This window comes from Phalacrocorax carbo, chromosome 2 (assembly GCF_963921805.1).
Source record: "Phalacrocorax carbo chromosome 2, bPhaCar2.1, whole genome shotgun sequence".
NCBI classification, from domain to species: domain Eukaryota; kingdom Metazoa; phylum Chordata; class Aves; order Suliformes; family Phalacrocoracidae; genus Phalacrocorax; species Phalacrocorax carbo.
In genome coordinates, this window is record NC_087514.1 from 112,623,709 (window position 1) to 112,646,196 (window position 22,488).

The following is a 22,488-nucleotide window of genomic DNA, read 5'->3' on the forward strand; positions in this document are numbered from 1 at the left end:
CATTCCTTACCTGAGTCTGAGAGATCCTTCCTTACCCAAGGCCGAGGGATCCCTCTTGTGGTGTTTAACCCCAGTCGGCAACTAATCACCACACAGCCGCTCGCTCACTGCTCCCACGCCAGCGTGATGGGGGAGAGAATCGGAAGAGCAAAAGCAAACCCTTGTGGGCTGAGATAAGAACAGTTCAATAATTAGAATAATATAGTGATAGTAATAATAGTGATGATAGTAATAATGGTTATGGTGATAATAATAATAACAGTAATAATAATGATAATGTATTGAAAAGGAAAATAATGAGAGAGAGAGAGAGAAATGAAACCTGGTGGAAAAAAAAACAAGTGATGCAACTGCTCACCACCCACCGACCATCGCTGCCAGTCCCCAAGCAGCGATCCCTGCTTCCCCGGCCAGCTCCCCCCAGTTAATATACTGGGCATGACATCATATGATACGGCATATCCCTCTGGCTAGTTTGGATCAGTTCTGTTGGCTGTGCCCCCTCCCCTCGGGCTTCTTGTGTGCCCAGCAGAGCACTGGAAGCTGGAGAAGTCCTTGACCAGTACAAGCACTACTTAGCAACAACTAAACATCAGTGTGTTATCAACATTATTTTCATACTAAGTCCAAAACCAGCACTATACCAGCTACAGTGAAGACAATTAACTCTATCCCACCTAAAAACATGACAATCCCTTACCCGCACCAGGTCCTCAGTAAGTGACTGAGAGCATGATGAATTAACACTATGAAATATTATTAATCCATGTAGCTACTCAATGCTACTACAAACATTGTACGGATAATTGCATTAGACATAAACCATTGACCAAGTCTGAGGCTAAGACTGGACCCAGCCACACCTCAGGGTGCACCAGAAGGAGTTTAGAAAGCAAGGGGGGACCACTCTGAACATCACAAGTCAACGGGAGGGTCCTCCTCACTCTTTGTGTCTCTAACTCTCTCTGTGAATCTCTCTAACTCAAGCCTAACCTCATTTTCGTTTGTATGTTTTCCCATGTAGTAATTAATAAGGTGAACCTTGCCACCAAACGTACTGACCCTTGTCAAACCACTTTTAAACTTTGTTAAATTCCATCAAACTGGCTGAACAGCAGAGCTCAGAGCGTCATGATCAACGGGGCAGAGTCTGGATGGAGGCCCCTAACTAGCAGCGTTCCCCAGGGGTCTGTGCTGGGCCCAGCCCTGTTCAACATATTCACCAATGACCTGGACGATGGGATAGAGTGTAACCTCAGCAATGGTTGAGTCTGAGCAGTAGTTAGGGGGAGACCCTACGGTTGAGTCACGAGGTTCAGACAGGACCCCCTTGCTTTCTAAACTCCTTCTCAGAGAGGAGTCTAGGCACAGCTAAATCCAGTCTCAGACTTGCTCAACCGTTTATTTTCTAAGGACTGTAGATGTAACCACCCCTCAGAGTAATTGCTGTCAGTAACTAATGTGGCAGCTGCCCACACCGGTCACATTCAATGAGAACGCTCACGGCTAGATTAATGTATAGTACGATTTATTAAAGCAACAGGTACACAGGTTCTTTGGATTACCGGGGATGGAATTGCTGGTTACAAGACACACACAAATACCGAGAAAATTAGTAACACTGCTAGGCGTCGAGTGCGTTAAGCAAATGCAGTATGACTCTAATGCATTGGAGGTTTAAAGTGAAGCTATAGAGAGGTTTATAAGTTTTCCCGGGGAAACACTTGATATAGCCAAGTGCTCAAATCTTACCCAAAGGCGTCCCAGTGAGGGTAAAAGAGAGGCTCAGCCCATCGACTGGTCCCAGAAGTCAGAGTGGTACGCGATGGTGTCTTCCCCAACACCCCCTTTCTCTAAGCCTAATTTATACTATTTTTGACCTTTCAGGTGGAGCTTGAGTGACTCTAGTCATACATACCTTTATTATGACTGGTGTAAAGTTTCCTTGCTTTGCCCAGTGAGGGGTGGTTGCACCTTAGAGGCAGGTAGCTTTTGGGATGGAGGTGTGCTTTGGTATTATAATGACAAAAAGGACAGCCTTTTGTCAAAAGCATGACAGAGTGTTGGCTCAAGGTAGCTAATGTGCAGTGTACCAGCTCCATGGTACCGCGAGTTGCCATTGACCACAGAGCCTGGCCAAATGTGCAGTGTATCAGCTCCATGGTCACGGAGCCTGGCCACAGTGTCTCCACACTGTTCCATCTCTGGACAAATCCTCTTAGACGCAGTACACCAAGTTCCCCTGGCATTGCTGACGTCTAATGTTACGAGCCTAGGGAACTGCCATAGAATGGATTTCTGACCTGTCAGCCGCACCCTCCCCTGCAAGCTTCTTCCATGATGTACCTTTGCTAAAAACATAAGTGTAATTTCTAAGTCACCCCCAGCGATTATTCCACAACGTACCAGAAGGTATCTGTGATCAGAAGAATAACAACGTACTGCTTCTGTTTTATACATGTCCTGGTAGGTTTTGGCAAGAAGGGCTGGATTTCAGGTCCTGAGCAATCAATTGCCAACACAGTTTTCACTCTGATTAACAAGAGTTGCCCACGCAGGACACTCTCATGGGATGCTGCAGAGATGAGTAACCTTTTCCTTGCGCCTCCCTCCCTTCACCATAAACTCCATTTCGTATTTCTCTTTTCATCATCACTTTGTTGAGCTTGCTGGTCCTTAAGTCATTTCTTCTTCTCCCCTGAAAGTGAGGGAGGCCTGACAAAATTAAGGGCTTGCCAACAGTTCTTTCTTGGAAGAGTGGGACCCTTTCCATTGCCAACACACAGGGGCAGGGGTCTCTCCTTCCCTGCCTCTCCGTTGAGCCCTCTGCTCATGGGCACCTTTTCATGCCAGTCAGCAACACACCAGCTTGCTGCATGTGGCCAACCACCAGCAGGAGGGAGGACGAAGCAGCTAATCTCCTCCACACCCTCGCACCCCAGGCTCACCAGTCACAAGGGAGCGCCCCACAGCATCAGCCCCACGCATCGAGATGACCCTCTGCCATGGCTGTTGACAGCAGCCCTCACCAGCCTCGCTTTTGTTTACCAGTCTTCCTTTCCAAGAGGTGCTTGCGTCTTATCCAAACTTCAAAATGAAATTCTGCGGCTGTGCATTTCCTCCCACATGCAAAACCAAAGCAAAGGTGCCTTCCCATGGTGCAGCTGCCCCGGTAACTGGAGGGTGATGGCCTCCCGCTGTTCAGTGGAGGGCAGCATCAGCACAGGAGCACCCTGGGCACTTCAGCATGCTGCAGCTGGGTGACTAAGCTGACACAGCAAAAGGAGGTCCCTAGTGGCATGGGGGAATGCCTCCCACCCACTCACGTACCGTGCACCTCCCCTCAGCTCTCCGGGTGACGGCACGCACTCACTGCTCACCACTGGGCCACACGGGACCACTGGACTTTTTATGTGTGAGCTCAGCACGTAAGTCTGAGAGGAATGTAGCAGATTGATAGAGGAAGAAAAATTACTTCAAATTGACTATTTTAGCTCCTTTCTACACCGTTGCTGATGGGGTTTAGCTTGTCAATAAACTTAACCCCCCGCCATGGTAGCAAGTTGAAGAACGACCATTGGATGTGACAAATGAGTCATTTCCTCCTCCCACTTGTTTGGAGCTTTCTCCACCTGAAGGGCTTTATAACGTTTTTCTCTCCATTTCATTTCCAGGTTTAACCCACACGGGCAACATGTTGCTGCTCCCAGTCCTTCTTGCAAGTTCTCTGTGGTCCCGTAAGCCCTTGTTCCTCTCCCCTCTCCTTCCCGTGTGCCGAGAGCACAGTCGGGGCTCCAAACTCCAGTGGTTTCTTCCCTTCACACAATTTCTCTGCTTCCCCTTCCAGGTGGAGACACGCAGGCAGTGCCAGTGCAAACCCCAGCACTCCGGACGCAGGTGAAGGGCAGCCATGTCACCATGGACTGCCGGATGAGGACCAATAACGTTGTGCACTGGTACAAGCAGCTTCCTGGGGAGCCACCAAAGAGAATACTGTACATGTCGGGACAGTCACCTGTTTTTGATGATAGCAGTGATGAAAAGAGATTTGAAGTTTGGAAACCTTCATCAGACCCCCTCTATGTTCTAAGGATAAAATATTTAATGCTGAATGATTCTGGCACTTACTACTGTGCCTATTGGTTTACCAAGGCATCACAGCATTAGATCAGCAAAGAGAAGCCATACAAAAAGGTCGTTTTGCACTCTGAACCGCAAGTTCTGAACTCAGTACATTTCAGTACTGACCCATATCTGCAACATCCACAAATCGGAGATTCCCAGTCATTTCAGCATAAATAGAGTGAACATGGCTCTTAAGATGAAGGCTTGATTCTCTTAAGAGCAATGCTTGATTGTCCTGAAAGCACTCCCCTGACAGTGAACACACCCGTCTCTTTGAACAAATGTCAACTGCAAATTTCTCTTCTCTGTTAGAATCCTTGGAGCTAGCAGAGAAAGACACCTCCATCCCCTCTGTGTTTTCTTTAAAAAAAAACCTACATGAATTTAAAAGGAGGGAAGACCAGATGATCTTGCACGCTCTCCTTCATGTGTGGTTTTTTTTTACCTTCCTTTGCATTTCGCTCTTGACAAATTTCTACAACACCCCAGAAAGCCCAATGTTATTGTCACACTTTCTCACTTGGTGTGTCCAGGGCAGAAGTTAAATCCTCAGCCAGGGGCCGTGCCCCTGGCAAGCAGAGACTCTCAGGCCCTTTGGGTTAGGTGCACTGAGTGTTACAAATCAGGGTCTATGATGAAAGACGAGTTTGAGGAAAGCTGCCATTTGCCATTTGCCAGCTACATCAGAAAAACTGAGACAGTTTTGTGCCTCTGAGTTCTGCGGTAGGACAGAGTGCACATCCTCAACATCCTGTGAGATACTCCTTTAATGCGTCTGGGCCTTCACAAATGAACACAAATACCTCCATTGTGGTGGTTTTCCAGTTCCGCAGGCTCTGAACATCGTTTTGGCTGGACTTTTGGAAAGATTTGAATACGTAATGCCTCACTATTCATGTGTCTGGCCTGCTTAACTCTTTGAAAAATAGGTTGTAGAGCATGTGACCTGAGATATTAACTGCAGGCTGCTCGCCTTGTGTCTTCACATTGCGGGATGTGAGGGTTCCTCACAACCATCTAGGAGGTTTCTGGCGTGAGTTGACAACAACTTCCAAACACAGGTGACCGAGCAGCCAACAAGGAAGGGTGGTCTTCTGCCCCTCCAACTCACAAACAAGGGAGGACTTGTTGGGGATGTGAAGGTATGGGACAGCCTTGGCTGTGTTGACCGTGAGCTGGTGTGGTTCAGGCTCCCGAGAGGAGGGAGCGGGGCAAAAACACAACCCTGGGCTTTGGGAGAACAGACTTTAAGTCCTTCTGTGAAGGGCAGCACCAGCACGGGGGCACCCTGGGCACTTCAGCATGTTGCAGCTGAAACAGAAAACAGGAAAAGGAGATCCATAGCGGCATGGGGGAATGCCTCCCACTTCCTGCAGACCTCTGGGGGACAGCACATACTCACCGCCCACCAGTGTGACTTCCGCGCTGGAACCTTCACACCCCAATATACGGCTGGAGCTGATCTGACTCACAGCCCTTCCTCAGTGGCTCTGGCTCAACTTTTCAGGGGCTACAGTCCCAGGACCTGGGTACAGTCCTGAGGCAGTTTCCTTAAAGAAAAGCTGTAGTTGTTCACACCGGACTTACCTTTGGGAACTTCAGTGGGTCATGGAACCTTCATACAGAGGCAGAGGAGACCTCCTATGGCCCCAAAAAGCTCAAGGCATTTAGAGGAGCTGCCACTGGGTGATGGCCACCTGAATCACTCATTTGTCCTCCTATGTGCTGCTCCCTTCTGCTGGGGACGGACTCTGCTCCTGGCTGGTTCACGGAGGCAGGCTTGGCATCACATGACCCAGAAGTTGCTGCTGAAGGTGCTTCTGGCTTCATCAGCCCTTTGCTGGTGATGTAAGTTGCAGGGGTTTGGGAGAGTGACAATCTCTGAGCCCTGGGGGCTGGTTGCTGCTGTCACAACAGTGCTGTTTCTCTGCTTTCCCTGCGGATGGATGCAAAGCCTCAGGCAGCCAAAACGTTCCACCAGCAGAGCCGTGCAAATGACTGTGCGGATCAGCTGCCGTTTCTCTGGGTCACACTTTCTGAATACCTTCCTCCACTGGTACCAACACAACCCTGGAGGAACAACAAAGTGCGTTCTGGACATGCAAATGGGGGACCCTTCTTTTCCTGACAAATCTTACAGAGATATTTTCTGGGACGAGAAGGCGGGGATGGAGTCCACCTGTACTCTGACAAGATATAAAATAAAAAAGCAGCAAGAGGCTACCTACTATTGCACTTACTGGGACCTCACATCCTTAGAAAACCATCAGGCAGCTAACACAAAACTTCCTCTGTTCTCCCAAGGGCTGGAAACCTCACCTGACTCCAGGGTCCTGCTTGCCAGGCTCAGCAGACCTGCAAGAATACACTAGGGTGACAAGTCGTGAAAAATACCATACAAGCGCTGCTTGGCTGCTTTAGGTGATTAACCTGGAAGGATAGGCAGAAGGGAATTGCATCACCAGCGTGAGGTAGAGGCAAAGTGTAACCCCACATCCCTCCGTGCCTGGTGCAGGGTGCAACCCTGCGCTCTGCCTCCAGCAGCAGGCAACAATAGGTGCATGGAGGTGTATGTCTGTACAAACAGACATACAGGAGCAATTACCCAGAAATGCTTCCTGGTCTCAGGGATTTAGGGCAGCAGTTTTGCCTGCTTTCAAGGGACATCTGTTCTGTTCTGCCCTCTGATAGCTAATGTACCTTAAAATCTGGGTATGAAGAACGGACTTTGAAAGCTAGAGCACAGAAATTGTATGTTGAGAAAAAAAGAAAAAGAAAAAAAAAAGACTCATTACTGATCATCTAAGCAAATTTCTTGGGGGAAAGAGGGGAAAAGAAAAATGTTTGCCTCAGTAGTGAGCTCTCTTCTTAAATGGGTGGGTTTTGTTTTGTTTTTGTTTGTTTGCCTTCTACTTAAGTGTCAATCAAAGGAAATGGTTTGTGCATAATTATTTAACACATTGCAGTTGGCACAGTCTCACTGGGTGGTTCATTGCCACTCAGAACTGCTTTGCCACCACTTGAGTCTGGTCCTGACCCTGTCCCTGAAAGGAAGCCATAAGGAGGGCAGTGACAATGTGGCTGCTGAGTATTTTCTTTTCTTCCTGGCGGCTGGTTTTTCTTGTGCGTGCCCTGCTCACCCCTATGCCTGCATGTCCACCAGGGGCAAAGGACACACTCTCTTATCTCAGCTTCGTGGGTTTCATCTTTCCTTTTCTTTCACACAGGCAGGTCTGCACAAGTCTTGCAGCAAACCCCAAGATCCATCACCAAGCCAGAAAGCAAAACAGTGCTAATCACCTGCCATGTCTCCCATCCTGATTTTAACAACCTGTTCATTCACTGGTACCGAAAGAGGCCCGGTGCAGCGCCCGAGCGCATTGCCTACATGTCCTCCAGGCCACTCCTTGAAAACAAGTCCGATGAGAGGAAATTTAGTCTTGAGAAGGACCCTGCCAAATCTGTCTGCACCCTGACAGTGAGCAAAGTAACTCTGCAAGACTCGGCTACCTACTACTGTGCGAGGTGGGATGCACAGCGGTTGAAGGCCATAGGCGGCCTGCACAAAGACGTGCTCTGCTTCCTGAACCGGAGCCTGAAGTGTTTGACCGCACGCAGGAACACCCCCACCCTACCTTCGCCATCGGCCTTGAATCAGACACACTGTACAGGCAGCCAGATCCAAGAGACCTGCTGAGCTAGCGCGGGCTTTGCAGACACGCGCTACAGTCAGCACCAGCAGAGCTCTGGTTTCACGTCACCAACAACAAGGTGGCGTTTTCATAGGTCTGGCTGGATTGTCTCTGGGTGGGTTTACAGGGCGGCCGGGTGGGCCAGCTGGCAGAAGGAAAAATCATTCTAGGCCCACTACCCTTCAAGCTACATCTTTGGAATAAGTCCCCAGTTACACCATTTGTGTGGCAGAACAGGGGGGTGCAAGTGAAAACAAACTTGAAGCACCGCTCAGGACTGCAGATATCAGATACTCATTTTGTACTCCTCTGCAGGTAGAGAATCTTGTCTTAGTTTCTCTTTGTTTTCCATCTGGAGAGGATCAAACCCTCATTTAAGTTAAAAAACACAAGTCTCTCAACTGACTTCAGCGGGGCTTCTCGTCCAACGCGGCAGCTAGCCTGCAAAACAAACAGCAACAATAAAACAGATCCTCAGACTTCCATTGTTCAAACAGAAAGACAGCTGAAGTTTTTTCACCCCTTTCTGTTTGCAGCCAAACAACTGATTGTTAAGGTCACAGGACCGCTGTGCTCTGATCCCAAAAGACCGACCCTATGCCCAGCCTCTGGCACAAGGTACATTTGGAGATGCCGCTCTGGGCTGTAACCTCTCACCTTACCTGTGACAAGAAACAGTCACAAGCGCAGCAATCCTCCTTCTGAGCTCCCAGATGGTGCTGTGTAGTCTCCTGGCCTTTGGCATTCAACTTGTGCGATGAGCAGGAGTTTGAGGGCCTTCAAATTCATTAAGCTTCAGGCTCTTACTTCTGCTTCCTTTTATTGGCAGTGGGACTGAGGAAAAGCGTCTGACCCCACACATTGTTTAGCAGCCTTCAACTACTTTACAAGCAGTGGTAAAATTGCTTCAGACTACACAATTACTTTGTTAAATGAGTTAAAGTAATCTGGGGGGAGAGTGCATGAGAGAGAGAGAGAGAGTGAGCGAAATCAGGTGAGTTTGTGCTGCTTGTGTAAAAGCTATAATCAGGCTGTTAACATTCAGCAGGGTGCAGCCACGCTGCTTTTTCTCAACGTCACCTGCCTGCTGCCAGTGGAGCCTCTCCGGATGATGCCCGAGTGAGTCATTTCCTTTCCTCAGCCGCAGCAGCTCTCCGTTGCTGTCGGGAGATCTGTCCCCTTCTTCCTGAAGGCAGACGCCAGCAAGAGCCATCAGGATGCTGCTGCTCCCGCTCCTGGCCCTGGCTGCAGCCTGGTCTCGTAGGTTCCCCTTGTCACCACAGCATGGCACGGGGCAGCGGCAGGAGGTACCCCTTGTTTACGAGTGTGAGTGAACAGCAGGCTAAGAGCGCTCCTTGTGTTTTCTCTCCTTCTTTCTAGACGGACAAGTGCTTCTGAAGCAGAGCCAAGTATCTACTACCAAACGGCAAACGAAAACTGCACGGATTGAGTGTAAAGCCGAGGGCATATCTGACTTCCGGTCTGCGTATATACATTGGTACCGACATATACCACCCAAAGCTCCCGAACGGATTCTGTATATCGGATCAGCTCAACCTGTTTATGATGACAGTTCCTACAGAAACAAGTTTGGGTCTTCAAAGAAAGACACAGATGTCTGCACTTTAACTGTCAGGGACATCGACTCCAGCGATGAAGGTACCTACTACTGTGCCTACTGGGAGTCCCACAGAACCAGAAGAGCACAGGCAGCCCGTACACAAAGCTGCCTCTACCCTGAGCGGCAGGCTTTCTGTCAAATGCAGGGAAACACCATTGCACCTTCCTGCCTCTAAAACAACACAACAGGTTCATGCTGAGTATGTAAGTCTAAATAACTGACAGAGAGAAAAGCACAGAAAAGCAGCATTCTGCACCTCAACTGGTATAATGCGCTGTGCTGGGGAAAAGGAGCCCTCCTGTGTGTGATGGCGTTACAGCTGAAAGTAGACAGTGGCACAGTTTTGTCTTTCAAGAAGGCAGATACTTCCCCACATACAGTCTGAGCTGGCAAAAATGAAGCAAATGGCAGGCAGGCAGCACAGGAGGGGCATATTTGCACTGAAGAGGTAGCCTGGGAGACTTCACACCCAGGTCACGATGGCGATACTGGTGATGCTCCTCACTCGTCACTCCCACCCTAATGTTTCATTGATGATGGTCACTCAGTGATGAGGAGGGCTGCTTCTAACACCGATACGCCCTAGGACCCCTTGTTATAGGCAAGGGTCTGTAATACTGTGCCTCTCCTGAAAAGACGGCCCCGAGAAATTATTGTGAAGACCATTTACGAGAGAAAGCTGCAGACTACAGCAGTCCAAAGTTGATTATCTCTTTTGGGTCAGAAAATGAGAAATCATTCCCAGCGTAGAGAGTGCTGTGTGGTGGCTGCTGCCCAAGTGACCGTTTGCCATGCAGCCTGTGCAGACACCTTTGCCGGGCTCTGAAATGAGGAAAAGTACAAGCAACAGCAGAGGGCAGAAAACGGCTGCCTGGGAGACACGCACGCTTCACCCTGGCGTCACATCACCGTGTCTGGGGTAGATGGATAAGGGGACGAGGCAGTTTGGAGCTGCTTTAAGGAAGACTCAGAGGTGACAGTTCACTATGACTTACCTGATTTGTGCTACCAAAGCAGGCAGTATGTTCTAGGAAAGGCTGCTGAAACGTGCTTCTGGGACAGCTTTGGGGTGTCTGAGGTCAGGAGAACGTCCTTGGGAAGGGCCAGAATGTAACCACTGGACTTTTTATGTGTGAGCTCAGCACGTAAGTCTGAGAGGAATGTAGCAGATTGATAGAGGAAGAAAAATTACTTCAAATTGACTATTTTAGCTCCTTTCTACACCGTTGCTGATGGGGTTTAGCTTGTCAATAAATTTAACCCCCCGCCATGGTAGCAAGTTGAAGAACGACCATTGGATGTGACAAATGAGTCATTTCCTCCTCCCACTTGTTTGGAGCTTTCTCCACCTGAAGGGCTTTATAATGTTTTTCTCTCCATTTCATTTCCAGGTTTAACCCACACGGGCAACATGTTGCTGCTCCCAGTCCTTCTTGCAAGTTCTCTGTGGTCCCGTAAGCCCTTTTTCCTCTCCCCTCTCCTTCCCGTGTGCCGAGAGCACAGTCGGGGCTCCAAACTCCAGTGGTTTCTTCCCTTCACACAATTTCTCTGCTTCCCCTTCCAGGTGGAGACACGCAGGCAGTGCCAGTGCAAACCCCAGCGCTCCGGAGGCAGGTGAAGGGCAGCTCTGTCAGCATGGAGTGCCGGATGAGCGCCGATAACACTGTGCACTGGTACAAACATCTTCCTGGGCAGCCACCAAAGAGGATACTGTACATGTCGGGGCAGTCACCTGTTTTTGATGACAGTGCTGATAAAAGGAGATTTCAAACTCGGAAGCATTCTACGAAGCCCCTCTATAGTCTTAGGATAGGTTATTTAACGCCGAGTGATTCTGGCACTTACTACTGTGCCTACTGGTTTTTTCAAGGCATCACAGTGTTAGATCGGCAAAGATTAGCCATACAAAAAGGTCGTTTTGCACTCTGAACCACAAGATCTGAACTCTGCCAAAATCCAGAGACTTCCCTGTTCCACTCCCCTCTCATGATTTTCTGCAACTGGATAAGGATTACAGCAATTTGTTTCTGACAAACGCTAAACATATGATGATAACGATCACCATATCATTTCAGTACTCACGCATGTCTGTAATATCCAGAAACAAGACAGTCCCAGTCACTTCAACATAAATGGAGTGAACATGGCTCTTAAGACGAAGGCTTGATTGTCATCTAAGCACTCCCCTGAGAGTGAGGGAGGCCTGACAAAATTAAGGACTTGACAACAGTTCTTTCTTGGAAGAGAGGGACCCTTTCCATTGCCAACACACAGGAGCAGGGGTCTCTCCTTGCCTGACTCTCCGTTGAGCCCTCTGCTCATGGGCACCTTTCCAAGCCAATTAGCAACACACACTTACCACCGGCTTGCTGCATGTGGCCAACCACCAGCAGGAGGGAGGCCAAAGCAGCTCATCTCCTCCACACCCTCGCACCCCAGGCTCACCAGTCACAAGGGAGCGCCCCACAGCATCAGCCCCACGCATCGAGATGACCCTCTGCCATGGCTGTTGACAGCAGCCCTCACCAGCCTCGCTTTTGTTTACCAGTCTTCCTTTCCAAGAGGTGCTTGCATCTTATCCAAACTTCAAAATGAAATCCTGCGGCTGTGCATTTCCTCCCACATGCAAAACCAAAGCAAAGGTGCCTTCCCATGGTGCAGCTGCCCCGGTAACTGGAGGGTGATGGCCTCCCGCTGTTCAGTGGAGGGCAGCATCAGCACAGGAGCACCCTGGGCACTTCAGCACGCTGCAGCTGGGTGACTAAGCTGACACAGCAAAAGGAGGTCCCTAGTGGCATGGGGGAATGCCTCCCACCCACTCACATACCGTGCACCTCCCCTCAGCTCTCCGGGTGACGGCACGCACTCACTGCTCACCACTGGGCCACACGGAACCACTGGACTTTTTATGTGTGAGCTCAGCACGTAAGTCTGAGAGGAATGTAGCAGATTGATAGAGGAAGAAAAATTACTTCAAATTGACTATTTTAGCTCCTTTCTACACCGTTGCTGATGGGGTTTAGCTTGTCAATAAATTTAACCCCCCGCCATGGTAGCAAGTTGAAGAACGACCATTGGATGTGACAAATGAGTCATTTCCTCCTCCCACTTGTTTGGAGCTTTCTCCACCTGAAGGGCTTTATAACGTTTTTCTCTCCATTTCATTTCCAGGTTTAACCCACACGGGCAACATGTTGCTGCTCCCAGTCCTTCTTGCAAGTTCTCTGTGGTCCCGTAAGCCCTTTTTCCTCTCCCCTCTCCTTCCCGTGTGCCGAGAGCACAGTCGGGGCTCCAAACTCCAGTGGTTTCTTCCCTTCACACAATTTCTCTGCTTCCCCTTCCAGGTGGAGACACGCAGGCAGTGCCAGTGCAAACCCCAGCGCTCCAGATGCAGGTGAAGGGCAGCCATGTCAGCATGGACTGCCGGATGAGAACCAATGACGTTGTGCACTGGTACAAGCAGCTTCCTGGGGAGCCACCAAAGAGGATACTGTACATGTCGGGACAGTCACCTGTTTTTGATGATAGTGGTGATAAAAGGAGATTTGAAGTTTGGAAACCTTCATCAGACCCCCTCTATGTTCTTGGGATAAAATATTTAACGCTGAATGATTCTGGCACTTACTACTGTGCCTATTGGTTTTACCAAGGCATCACAGCATTAGATCAGCAAAGAGAAGCCATACAAAAAGGTCATTTTGCACTCTGAACCGCAAGTTCTGAACTCAGTACATTTCAGTACTGACCCATATCTGCAACATCCACAAATCGGAGATTCCCAGTCATTTCAGCGTAAATAGAGTGAACATGGCTCTTAAGATGAAGGCTTGATTCTCTTAAGAGCAATGCTTGATTGTCCTGAAAGCACTCCCCTGACAGTGAACACACCCGTCTCTTTGAACAAATGTCAACTGCAAATTTCTCTTCTCTGTTAGAATCCTTGGAGCTAGCAGAGAAAGACATCTCCATCCCCTCTGTGTTTTCTTTTTAAAAAAAACCTACATGAATTTAAAAGGAGGGAAGACCAGATGATCTTGCACACTCTCCTTCATGTGTTGTTTTTTTACCTTCCTTTGCATTTCGCTCTTGACAAATTTCTACAACACCCCAGAAAGCCCAATGTTATTGTCACACTTTCTCACTTGGTGTGTCCAGGGCAGAAGTTAAATCCTCAGCCAGGGGCCGTGCCCCTGGCAAGCAGAGACTCTCAGGCCCTTTGGGTTAGGTGCACTGAGTGTTACAAATCAGGGTCTATGATGAAAGACGAGTTTGAGGAAAGCTGCCATTTGCCATTTGACAGCTACGTCAGAAAAACTGAGACAGTTTTGTGCCTCTGAGTTCTGCGGTAGGACAGAGTGCACATCCTCAGTATCCTGTGAGATACTCCTTTAATGCGTCTGGGCCTTCACAAATGAACACAAATACCTCCATTGTGGTGGTTTTCCAGTTCCGCAGGCTCTGAACATCTGAACATCTGAACATCTGAACATTGTTTTGGCTGGACTTTTGGAAAGATTTGAATACGTAACGCCTCACTATTCATGTGTCTGGCCTGCTTAACTCTTTGAAAAATAGGTTGTAGAGCATGTGACCTGAGATATTAACTGCAGGCTGCTCGCCTTGTGTCTTCACATTGCGGGATGTGAGGGTTCCTCACAACCATCTAGGAGGTTTCTGGCGTGAGTTGACAACAACTTCCAAACACAGGTGACCGAGCAGCCAACAAGGAAGGGTGGTCTTCTGCCCCTCCAACTCACAAACAAGGGAGGACTTGTTGGGGATGTGAAGGTATGGGACAGCCTTGGCTGCGGTGACCGTGAGCTGGTGTGGTTCAGGCTCCCGAGAGGAGGGAGCAGGGCAGAAACACAGCCCTGGGCTTTGGGAGAGCAGACCTTAAGTCCTACACAGATCTGCTTTGAAGAATCCCATCAGGTACACCACTGGAGAGACAAGGTGCCGAGGAGAGCTGGTTGATATTCAAGCATCTCCCCTCCAAGCTCAAGAAAGGCCCATCCTGACAAGCAGAAAATCAAGCAGAGGCAGCAGGAGGCCTTCATGCAAGAGCAAAGAGCCCCTACCTGAAGTCAGGCATGAAACTGAGGTGTACAAGAGGTAGAAGAGGGGCACGTGGCCCAGGAGGCATATGGAGCTGCAGTTTGATCATGCAGGGGTGGGCTTAGGAAAGCAATAGCCCAGCTGGAGTTGGCTTGGGCAAAGGGTGTGAAGGGGACCAAGAAAGAATGCTACAAGCACATCAGCAGCAAAAGAGAGACTAGGCAAAGCTGCTCAGTAGGGCAGGGAAAGTGGTGACAATTGACATGGAAAAGGCCGAGGTCTGCACTGCTTGCTTAGCCTCAGTATTCACCTGTGAAGCCAGACTTCAGGATTCCCACGCCCCTGAGACCCCAGGAGAAGACTGGAGCAAGGAAGATGTGCCCTTGGTGGAGGAGGATCAAGTCAGTGAGCACTTGAACTGAACATACAGGACTCCATGGCGCCTGGTGGGATGTTGTGATGGATACACTTGACCCCTAGCCGTACTTTGGTTCGGGCTGACTGAGGCGCCACAGGCCTCACGTCCTTGAATTTTTGAGCTGGAAAGCCCCTGCCTCACATACAAGAGAGTGAAGGTGCCTTGCTGAATCTTTCAAAGGCTGGTATCGAAACACAAAAATGCAAGATAACCAAAGTACAGGAGATAGAAGCGGTAACACAAAAACGCCTGTTTTGCCTTTACTATTGATAGCAGCCAACTACTTCACTCTATAAATACTACCATCAGGATGGGCCCAGATTGAGCTCTCCCTGAATTGCAGCTGGACTGCACACAAGGTGACTCTTCCCTTGAGCAGGGATGTCTCTCAAGGGTAGCCATTCCTTACCTGAGTCTGAGAGATCCTTCCTTACCCAAGGCCGAGGGATCCCTCTTGTGGTGTTTAACCCCAGTCGGCAACTAATCACCACACAGCCGCTCGCTCACTGCTCCCACGCCAGTGTGATGGGGGAGAGAATCGGAAGAGCAAAAGCAAACCCTTGTGGGCTGAGATAAGAACAGTTCAATAATTAGAATAATATAGTGATAGTAATAATAGTGATGATAGTAATAATGGTTATGATGATGATAATAATAATAACAGTAATAATAATGATAATGTATTGAAAAGGAAAATAATGAGAGAGAGAGAGAGAGAGAAATGAAACCTGGTGGAAAAAAAAACAAGTGATGCAACTGCTCACCACCCACCGACCATCGCTGCCAGTCCCCAAGCAGCGATCCCTGCTTCCCCGGCCAGCTCCCCCCAGTTAATATACTGGGCATGACATCATATGATACGGCATATCCCTCTGGCTAGTTTGGATCAGTTCTGTTGGCTGTGCCCCCTCCCCTCGGGCTTCTTGTGTACCCAGCAGAGCACTGGAAGCTGGAGAAGTCCTTGACCAGTACAAGCACTACTTAGCAACAACTAAACATCAGTGTGTTATCAACATTATTTTCATACTAAGTCCAAAACCAACACTATACCAGCTACAGTGAAGACAATTAACTCTATCCCACCTAAAAACATGACAATCCCTTACCCGCACCAGGTCCTCAGTAAGTGACTGCGAGCATGATGAATTAACACTATGAAATATTATTAACCCATGTAGCTACTCAATGCTACTACAAACATTGTACGGATAATTGCATTAGACATAAACCATTGACCAAGTCTGAGGCTAAGACTGGACCCAGCCACACCTCAGGGTGCACCAGAAGGAGTTTAGAAAGCAAGGGGGGACCACTCTGAACGTCACAAGTCAACGGGAGGGTCCTCCTCACTCTTTGTGTCTCTAACTCTCTCTGTGAATCTCTCTAACTCAAGCCTAACCTCATTTTCGTTTGTACGTTTTCCCATGTAGTAATTAATAAGGTGAACCTTGCCACCAAACGTACTGACCCTTGTCAAACCACTTTTAAACTTTGTTAAATTCCATCAAACTGGCTGAACAGCAGAGCTCAGAGCGTCATGATCAACGGGGCAGAGTCTGGATGGAGGCCCCTAACTAGCAGCATTCCCCAGGGGTCTGTGCTGGGCCCAGCCCTGTTCAACATATTCACCAATGACCTGGACGATGGGATAGAGTGTAACCTCAGCAATGGTTGAGTCTGAGCAGTAGCTAGGGGGAGACCCTACGGTTGAGTCACGAGGTTCAGACAGGACCCCCTTGCTTTCTAAACTCCTTCTCAGAGAGGAGTCTAGGCACAGCTAAATCCAGTCTCAGACTTGCTCAACCGTTTATTTTCTAAGGACTGTAGATGTAACCACCCCTCAGAGTAACTGCTGTCAGTAACTAATGTGGCAGCTGCCCAGGCCGGTCACATTCAATGAGAACGCTCACGGCTAGATTAATGTATAGTACGATTTATTAAAGCAACAGGTACACAGGTTCTTTGGATTACCGGGGATGGAATTGCTGGTTACAAGACACACACAAATACCGAGAAAATTAGTAACACTGCTAGGCGTCGAGTGCGTTAAGCAAATACAGTATGACTCTAATGCACTGGAGGTTTAAAGTGAAGCTATAGAGAGGTTTATAAGTTTTCCCGGGGAAACACTTGATATAGTGTCGTGGTTTAGCCGGCAGCTCAGCCCCACACAGCCGCTCGCTCACTCCCCACCGGTAGATGGGGGAGAGAATCAGAAGGGTAACGCTCGTGGGTTGGGATAAGAACAGTTTAATAATTAAAATTAAAAAAAACAACAGCAGAAATGGAATGTAAAGGAGAACAACGAGAGGCGCAAAGCCCCGGGGGAGGGGGGAGGGAGGGGAGAGGGGGAACAAACCGCAGAAACAAACCGCCCGCGCCGCAGCCGCTCACCGCCCGCCGACCTGCCGCCGCACCACTCCCCCGTGCTGCCACTGCCCCCCCTCCATATATTGGTCATGGTGTCACATGGTATGGAATGAACCTGCCATTGGCCAGTTGGGGTCAGCCGTCCCCACCATGGCCCTGCCCCTCCCAGCTACCCCCCGCCACGCGGCAGAGTGCGGGAAGCTGGAAAGGCAGCCGACCCCCACAGTGAGGAGAATTAACCCCTTCTCAGCCAAAACGAGCACATTCTCCACCCCTTATTCCATACCATTTACACCATGACCAGGTCCCATATGATGCAATACAACCGAACCAACCACCACCCCTCCTCTTCCCACCCTTTAACATAATACACAGACATCATTCCCTTAGTTCATGGACCTTCCCTGTAAAATGTCCAATAAAATGTCCATTGAGTTCACCCAGTCCATGACTCTGGGCTCCATCTGTTGTATCAGTCTTTCCGGGTGGGAGAGATGGTGTGTGGCGTTGGGTTGCTGCATACCGAGTCAGCCATCGTTCCATCACTGCTGCACGGCTTGTTTCATAGTTGATCTTCCATGGGTTGGGAGGCTCGTACTCTGATATCATTGATACAACACAGAGGTGACACACAATATTATATAGCAGTTCACATTGTGCCATTCAGTTCATTGACTGTTTTCACCCAAAATCAAATCCCCTTGAGGCACACATCGGATTTCTCCATCCTCCCGCATCACCCACCAAGTGCACCCAGGTCCTCGAGCAAAAGCAATCCCACGAATGGGCTTGCCTTTGCCGGAGGCAGGAAGAACCCAGACTGTTTTGCCCAGCATACTTTTTGTGTGCACTACAGGGATTCTATCCCCTTCCACAGTATGTAGGATTTCTGACTGGGCAGGGCCAGCTCGGTTGGCAGATCCCCTCGTGTTGACTAACACATTTAGCAAAAGCCACGTGGTATCCCAGTGCTTGAATGTTCCACCCCCCATTGCTCTCAGTGTAGTTTTTAACAGTCCGTTGTACCGTTCAATTTTCCCAGAGGCTGGTGCGTGATAGGGGATGTGATACACCCACTCAATGCCATGCTCTTTGGCCCAGGTGTCTATGAGGCTATTTCGGAAATGAGTCCCGTTGTCTGACTCAATTCTCTCTGGGGTGCCATGTCGCCACAGGACTTGTTTCTCAAGACCCACGATAGTGTTCCGGGCAGTGGCGTGGGGGACAGGATATGTTTCCAGCCAGGCAGTCGTTGTTTCTACCATTGTAAGCACATGGCGCTTGCCTTGGCGGGTCTGTGGGAGTGTGATATAGTCAATTTGCCAGGCCTCCCCATATTTATATTTCAGCCATCGTCCCCCATACCACAGAGGCTTTATCCGCTTCACTTGCTTGATTGCAGCGCATGTGTCACATTCGTGGATAACCTGTGCAATAATATCCATAGTCAAGTCCACCCCTCGATCACGAGCCCACCTGTATGTTGCACCTCTCCCTTGATGGCCTGAGGTGTCATGGGCCCATCGAGCTAGAAATAGTTCACCCTTATGCTGCCAGTCCAGATCCACCTCAGCCACTTCAATCTTGGCAGCCTGATCTACCTGCTGGTTGTTTCGATGTTCTTCAGTGGCCCGACTCTTGGGGACGTGAGCATCCACATGCCGTACCTTTACAACCAGTTTCTCTACCCGGGCAGCAATATCTTGCCACAATGTGGCAGCCCAGATGGGTTTGCCTCTGCGCTGCCAGTTGCTTTGCTTCCATTGCCGCAGCCAGCCCCACAAGGCATTTGCCACCATCCAGGAGTCAGTATAGAGATAGAGCACTGGCCACTTTTCCCATTCAGCGATGTCTAAGGCCAGCTGGATGGCCTTTACCTCTGCAAACTGTCTCGATTCACCTTCTCCTTCAGCAGTTTCTGCTACTTGTCGTGTAGGACTCCATACAGCAGCCTTCCATCTCCGGTGCTTTCCCACAAGGCGACAGGACCCATCAGTGAACAGGGCATATTGCTTCTCATCTTCTGGTAGTTTGTTATACAGTGGGGCTTCTTCAGCACGTGTCACCTCCTCCTCTGGTGATAATCCAAAATCTTTGCCTTCTGGCCAGTCCACAATCACTTCCAAGATTCCTGGGCGACTGGGGTTTCCTACTCGAGCCCGCTGGGTGATCAGTGCAACTCATTTACTCCACGTAGCATCAGTTGCGTGGCGTGTAGAGGGGGTGTTTCCTTTGAACATCCAGCCCAGCACTGGCAGTCGGGGTGCCAGGAGCAGCTCTGCTTCAGTACCAACCACTTCTGAAGCAGCTCGAACCCCTTCATATGCTGCCAATATCTCTTTTTCAGTTGCAGTATAGTGCGCTTCGGACCCTCTGTATCCCTGACTCCAAAACCCTAGGGGTCGACCCCGGGTCTCCCCTGGCGCTTTCTGCCAGAGGCTCCAGGTAGGGCCATTCTCCCCGGCTGCAGTGCAGAGCACATTTTTTACATCTTGTCCTGCCCGGACTGGCCCAAGAGCTACTGCATGGAGTATTTCTCGTTTAATCTGTTCAAAGGCTTGTCGTTGCTCAGGGCCCCATTTGAAATCATTCTTTTTCTGGGTCACTTGATAGAGAGGGCTTACGATCAGACTGTAATTTGGAATATACATTCTCCAAAAACCCACAACGCCCAAGAAAGCTTGTGTTTCCTTTTTGCTATTTTGTTGATCACATCCATTGGAATCTGACGACGACCATCTTGCCATTTGATTCCTAAGAACTGGATTTCTCGTGCAGGTCCCTTCACCTTACTTTGTTTTATGGCAAAACCGGCTTTCAGAAGGATTTGGACTATTTTCTCTCCTTTCTCAAAAACTTCTTCCACTGTGTTGCCCCACACAATGATGTCATCAATGTATTGAAGGTGTTCTGGAGCTTCTCCCTGTTCCAGTGCAGTCTGAATCAGTCCATGGCAAATGGTAGGGCTGTGTTTCCACCCCTGGGGCAGTCGATTCCAGGTGTACTGGATGCCCCTCCATGTGAAAGCAAACTGTGGCCTGCACTCTGCTGCCAGAGGGGTTGAGAAGAATGCATTAGCAATATCAATTGTGGCATACCACTTGGCCGCCTTTGACTCCAGTTCGTATTGAAGTTCTAGCATATCTGGCACAGCAGCACTCAACGGTGGAGTGACTTCATTCAGGCCACGATAGTCTACTGTTAGTCTCCACTCTCCATTAGACTTTCGGACTGGCCATATGGGACAGTTAAAGGGTGAGTGGGTCTTACTGATGACTCCTTGGCTCCTCAGTTGGTGAATGAGTTTATGGATGGGGATCAGAGAGTCTCTGTTGGTGCGATATTGCCGCCGGTGCACTGTTGTGGTGGCGATTGGCACCTGTTGTTCTTTGACCTTCAGCAACCCCACCACAGAAGGGTCCTTTGAGAGACCGGGCAAGGTAGACAGCTGTTCAGTTTCCTCCGTCTCCAAGGCAGCTACACCAAAAGCCCACTTGTAACCTTTTGGGTCCTTGAAATACCCTCTCCTGAGGTAGTCTATGCCAAGGATGCACGGAGCCTCGGGGCCAGTCACAATGGGGTGCTTCTGCCACTCATTGCCAGTTAGGCTCACTTCAGCCTCCAATACAGTTAGCTCTTGGGATCCCCCTGTCACTCCAGCAATGCTGATGGGTTCTGGCCCTATACAGTTTGATGGCATTAAGGTGCACTGTGTGCCGGTGTCCACTAAAGCTTTATACTCCTGTGGGTCGGACGTGCCAGGCCATCGGATCCACACAGTCCAGTAAGCCCGGTTATCCCTTTCCTCCACCCGGCTGGAGGCAGGGCCCCTCTAGTCCTGATCATGGCAGTCACAACTCACTTCCTGTAAATGTGAATCAGGAGTCCCTCTATTACACTTAGAAATAAAATCTGCGCTTCTACTCCTCTGTCTGGGGACTTGCTCGCTGGAAACTGGAGCAGCAGCTTTCCTGGAAGAGCCTTCCTGAGTGACTGTTCTTCCTTGCAGTTCATGTACTCGTGCCTGTAGGGTCGAGGTAGGCTTGCCGTCCCACCTCATCATGTGCTCTCCGTGGTCACGCAGGTAGAACCATAGGGTGGCCCGTGGTGTGTATCCCCTTCTTTGAGCCAAAGGACGCTTATTCCTAACAGCTGAGACACTGCTCTCTCGAGGTGGGGAGTAGGACAGATCTTCCTTGAGTTGCTGGACCTCTTGGGATAGTTTCTCCACAGCAGAGACAAGCGAGGAAGAGATATTTGTGTTGTAACCCTGGAGTCTATCTATCACCTCTGCCACCGTTGGTGTCTCGTCATCTTTCCAGGACATCACTGCCAATGAGTTTGCATGCGAAGATGGTGCGCTCCGTACAAACTTCCGCCACATGGGTCGTGTGCACTCGGCTTCATCTGGATCTTTGGATGACCGTTGATCATCCAGGTCACCATAAATCACCTCAAACACAGCTAATTCCCTTAGATGCTGGATGCCTTTCTCCATAGCTGTCCATTTTCCTGGGCGATATGTAACATCTTCTTTAAAGGGATACCTTTCCTTCACTCCAGACAGGAGTCGCCTCCAGAGGCTGAGGGCTTGTGGTTTTTTTCCAATTGCTTTGTCGACGCCCCCTTCCCCAGAAAGGGATCCCAATTGTTTGGCTTCTTTTCCCTCTAGTTCCAGGCTACTGGCCCCATTATCCCAGCATCGGAGCAGCCAGGTGGCAATGTGCTCACCTGAACGACGGCTATAATCTTTTTGCATATCTCGCAACTCGCTTAAGGACAGGGATCGGGTGGTCTCTATTTCATTTATTACTTCTCCCTCCTCTCCCCGCGATGGCCCTGGTTCTTCATCATCCCGTTCTAAACGAGTTGATGTCCGCTTCCAATATTTCGTCTTGTGTATGGGGGCAACTGATACTGGTACGGGTTTATTTTCTGAGCTAGCTCCGGTACTTGTTGTGGGGGTTTGAGTGGCTGCAGTGCCTGTCGTCCGGGCTGGATTGTCTGCAGTGCCAGTCACTTTGCATTTCAATCCAGAGACATTCTCTTCCCCCTGGGGGCACTGAATACTGTTGAGCAGGGCTCGGTATGCATGGGCCAGACCCCAGCATGTTGCAGTTATCTGTGTCTCTCTGGAGTTCCCAGCGTAACAACATACTTTCTCCAAATATTCTACTAGTTTTTTAGGATTCTGCACTTGTTCGGGG

General features: G+C 49.5%; 1 protein-coding gene across 1 annotated transcript; it reads left to right on the forward strand.

The window, feature by feature from the left end:
• The first annotated feature begins 7,513 nt into the window (after positions 1-7,513).
• On the forward strand, positions 7,514-11,536 carry LOC104047394 (uncharacterized). The gene is made up of 5 exons (XM_064441799.1): positions 7,514-7,650; positions 9,010-9,077; positions 9,165-9,476; positions 10,830-10,892; positions 11,003-11,536. The coding sequence occupies exons 1-5, from the start codon at positions 7,514-7,516 to the stop codon at positions 11,365-11,367; spliced, it is 945 nt and encodes a 314-aa protein (XP_064297869.1). The 3' UTR covers positions 11,368-11,536.
• Positions 11,537-22,488: the final 10,952 nt, after the last annotated feature.

Coding starts and splice junctions, on each gene's coding strand:
- LOC104047394 (XM_064441799.1), top strand. CDS start 7,514: ATGTCCTCCAGGCCACTCCTTGAAAACAAGTCCGATGAGAGGAAATTT. Junction 7,651..9,009: donor GCTACCTACTACTGTGCGAG/GTGGGATGCACA, acceptor TTCTTCCTGAAG/GCAGACGCCAGCAAGAGCCA. Junction 9,477..10,829: donor CATCGACTCCAGCGATGAAG/GTACCTACTACT, acceptor TTTCATTTCCAG/GTTTAACCCACACGGGCAAC.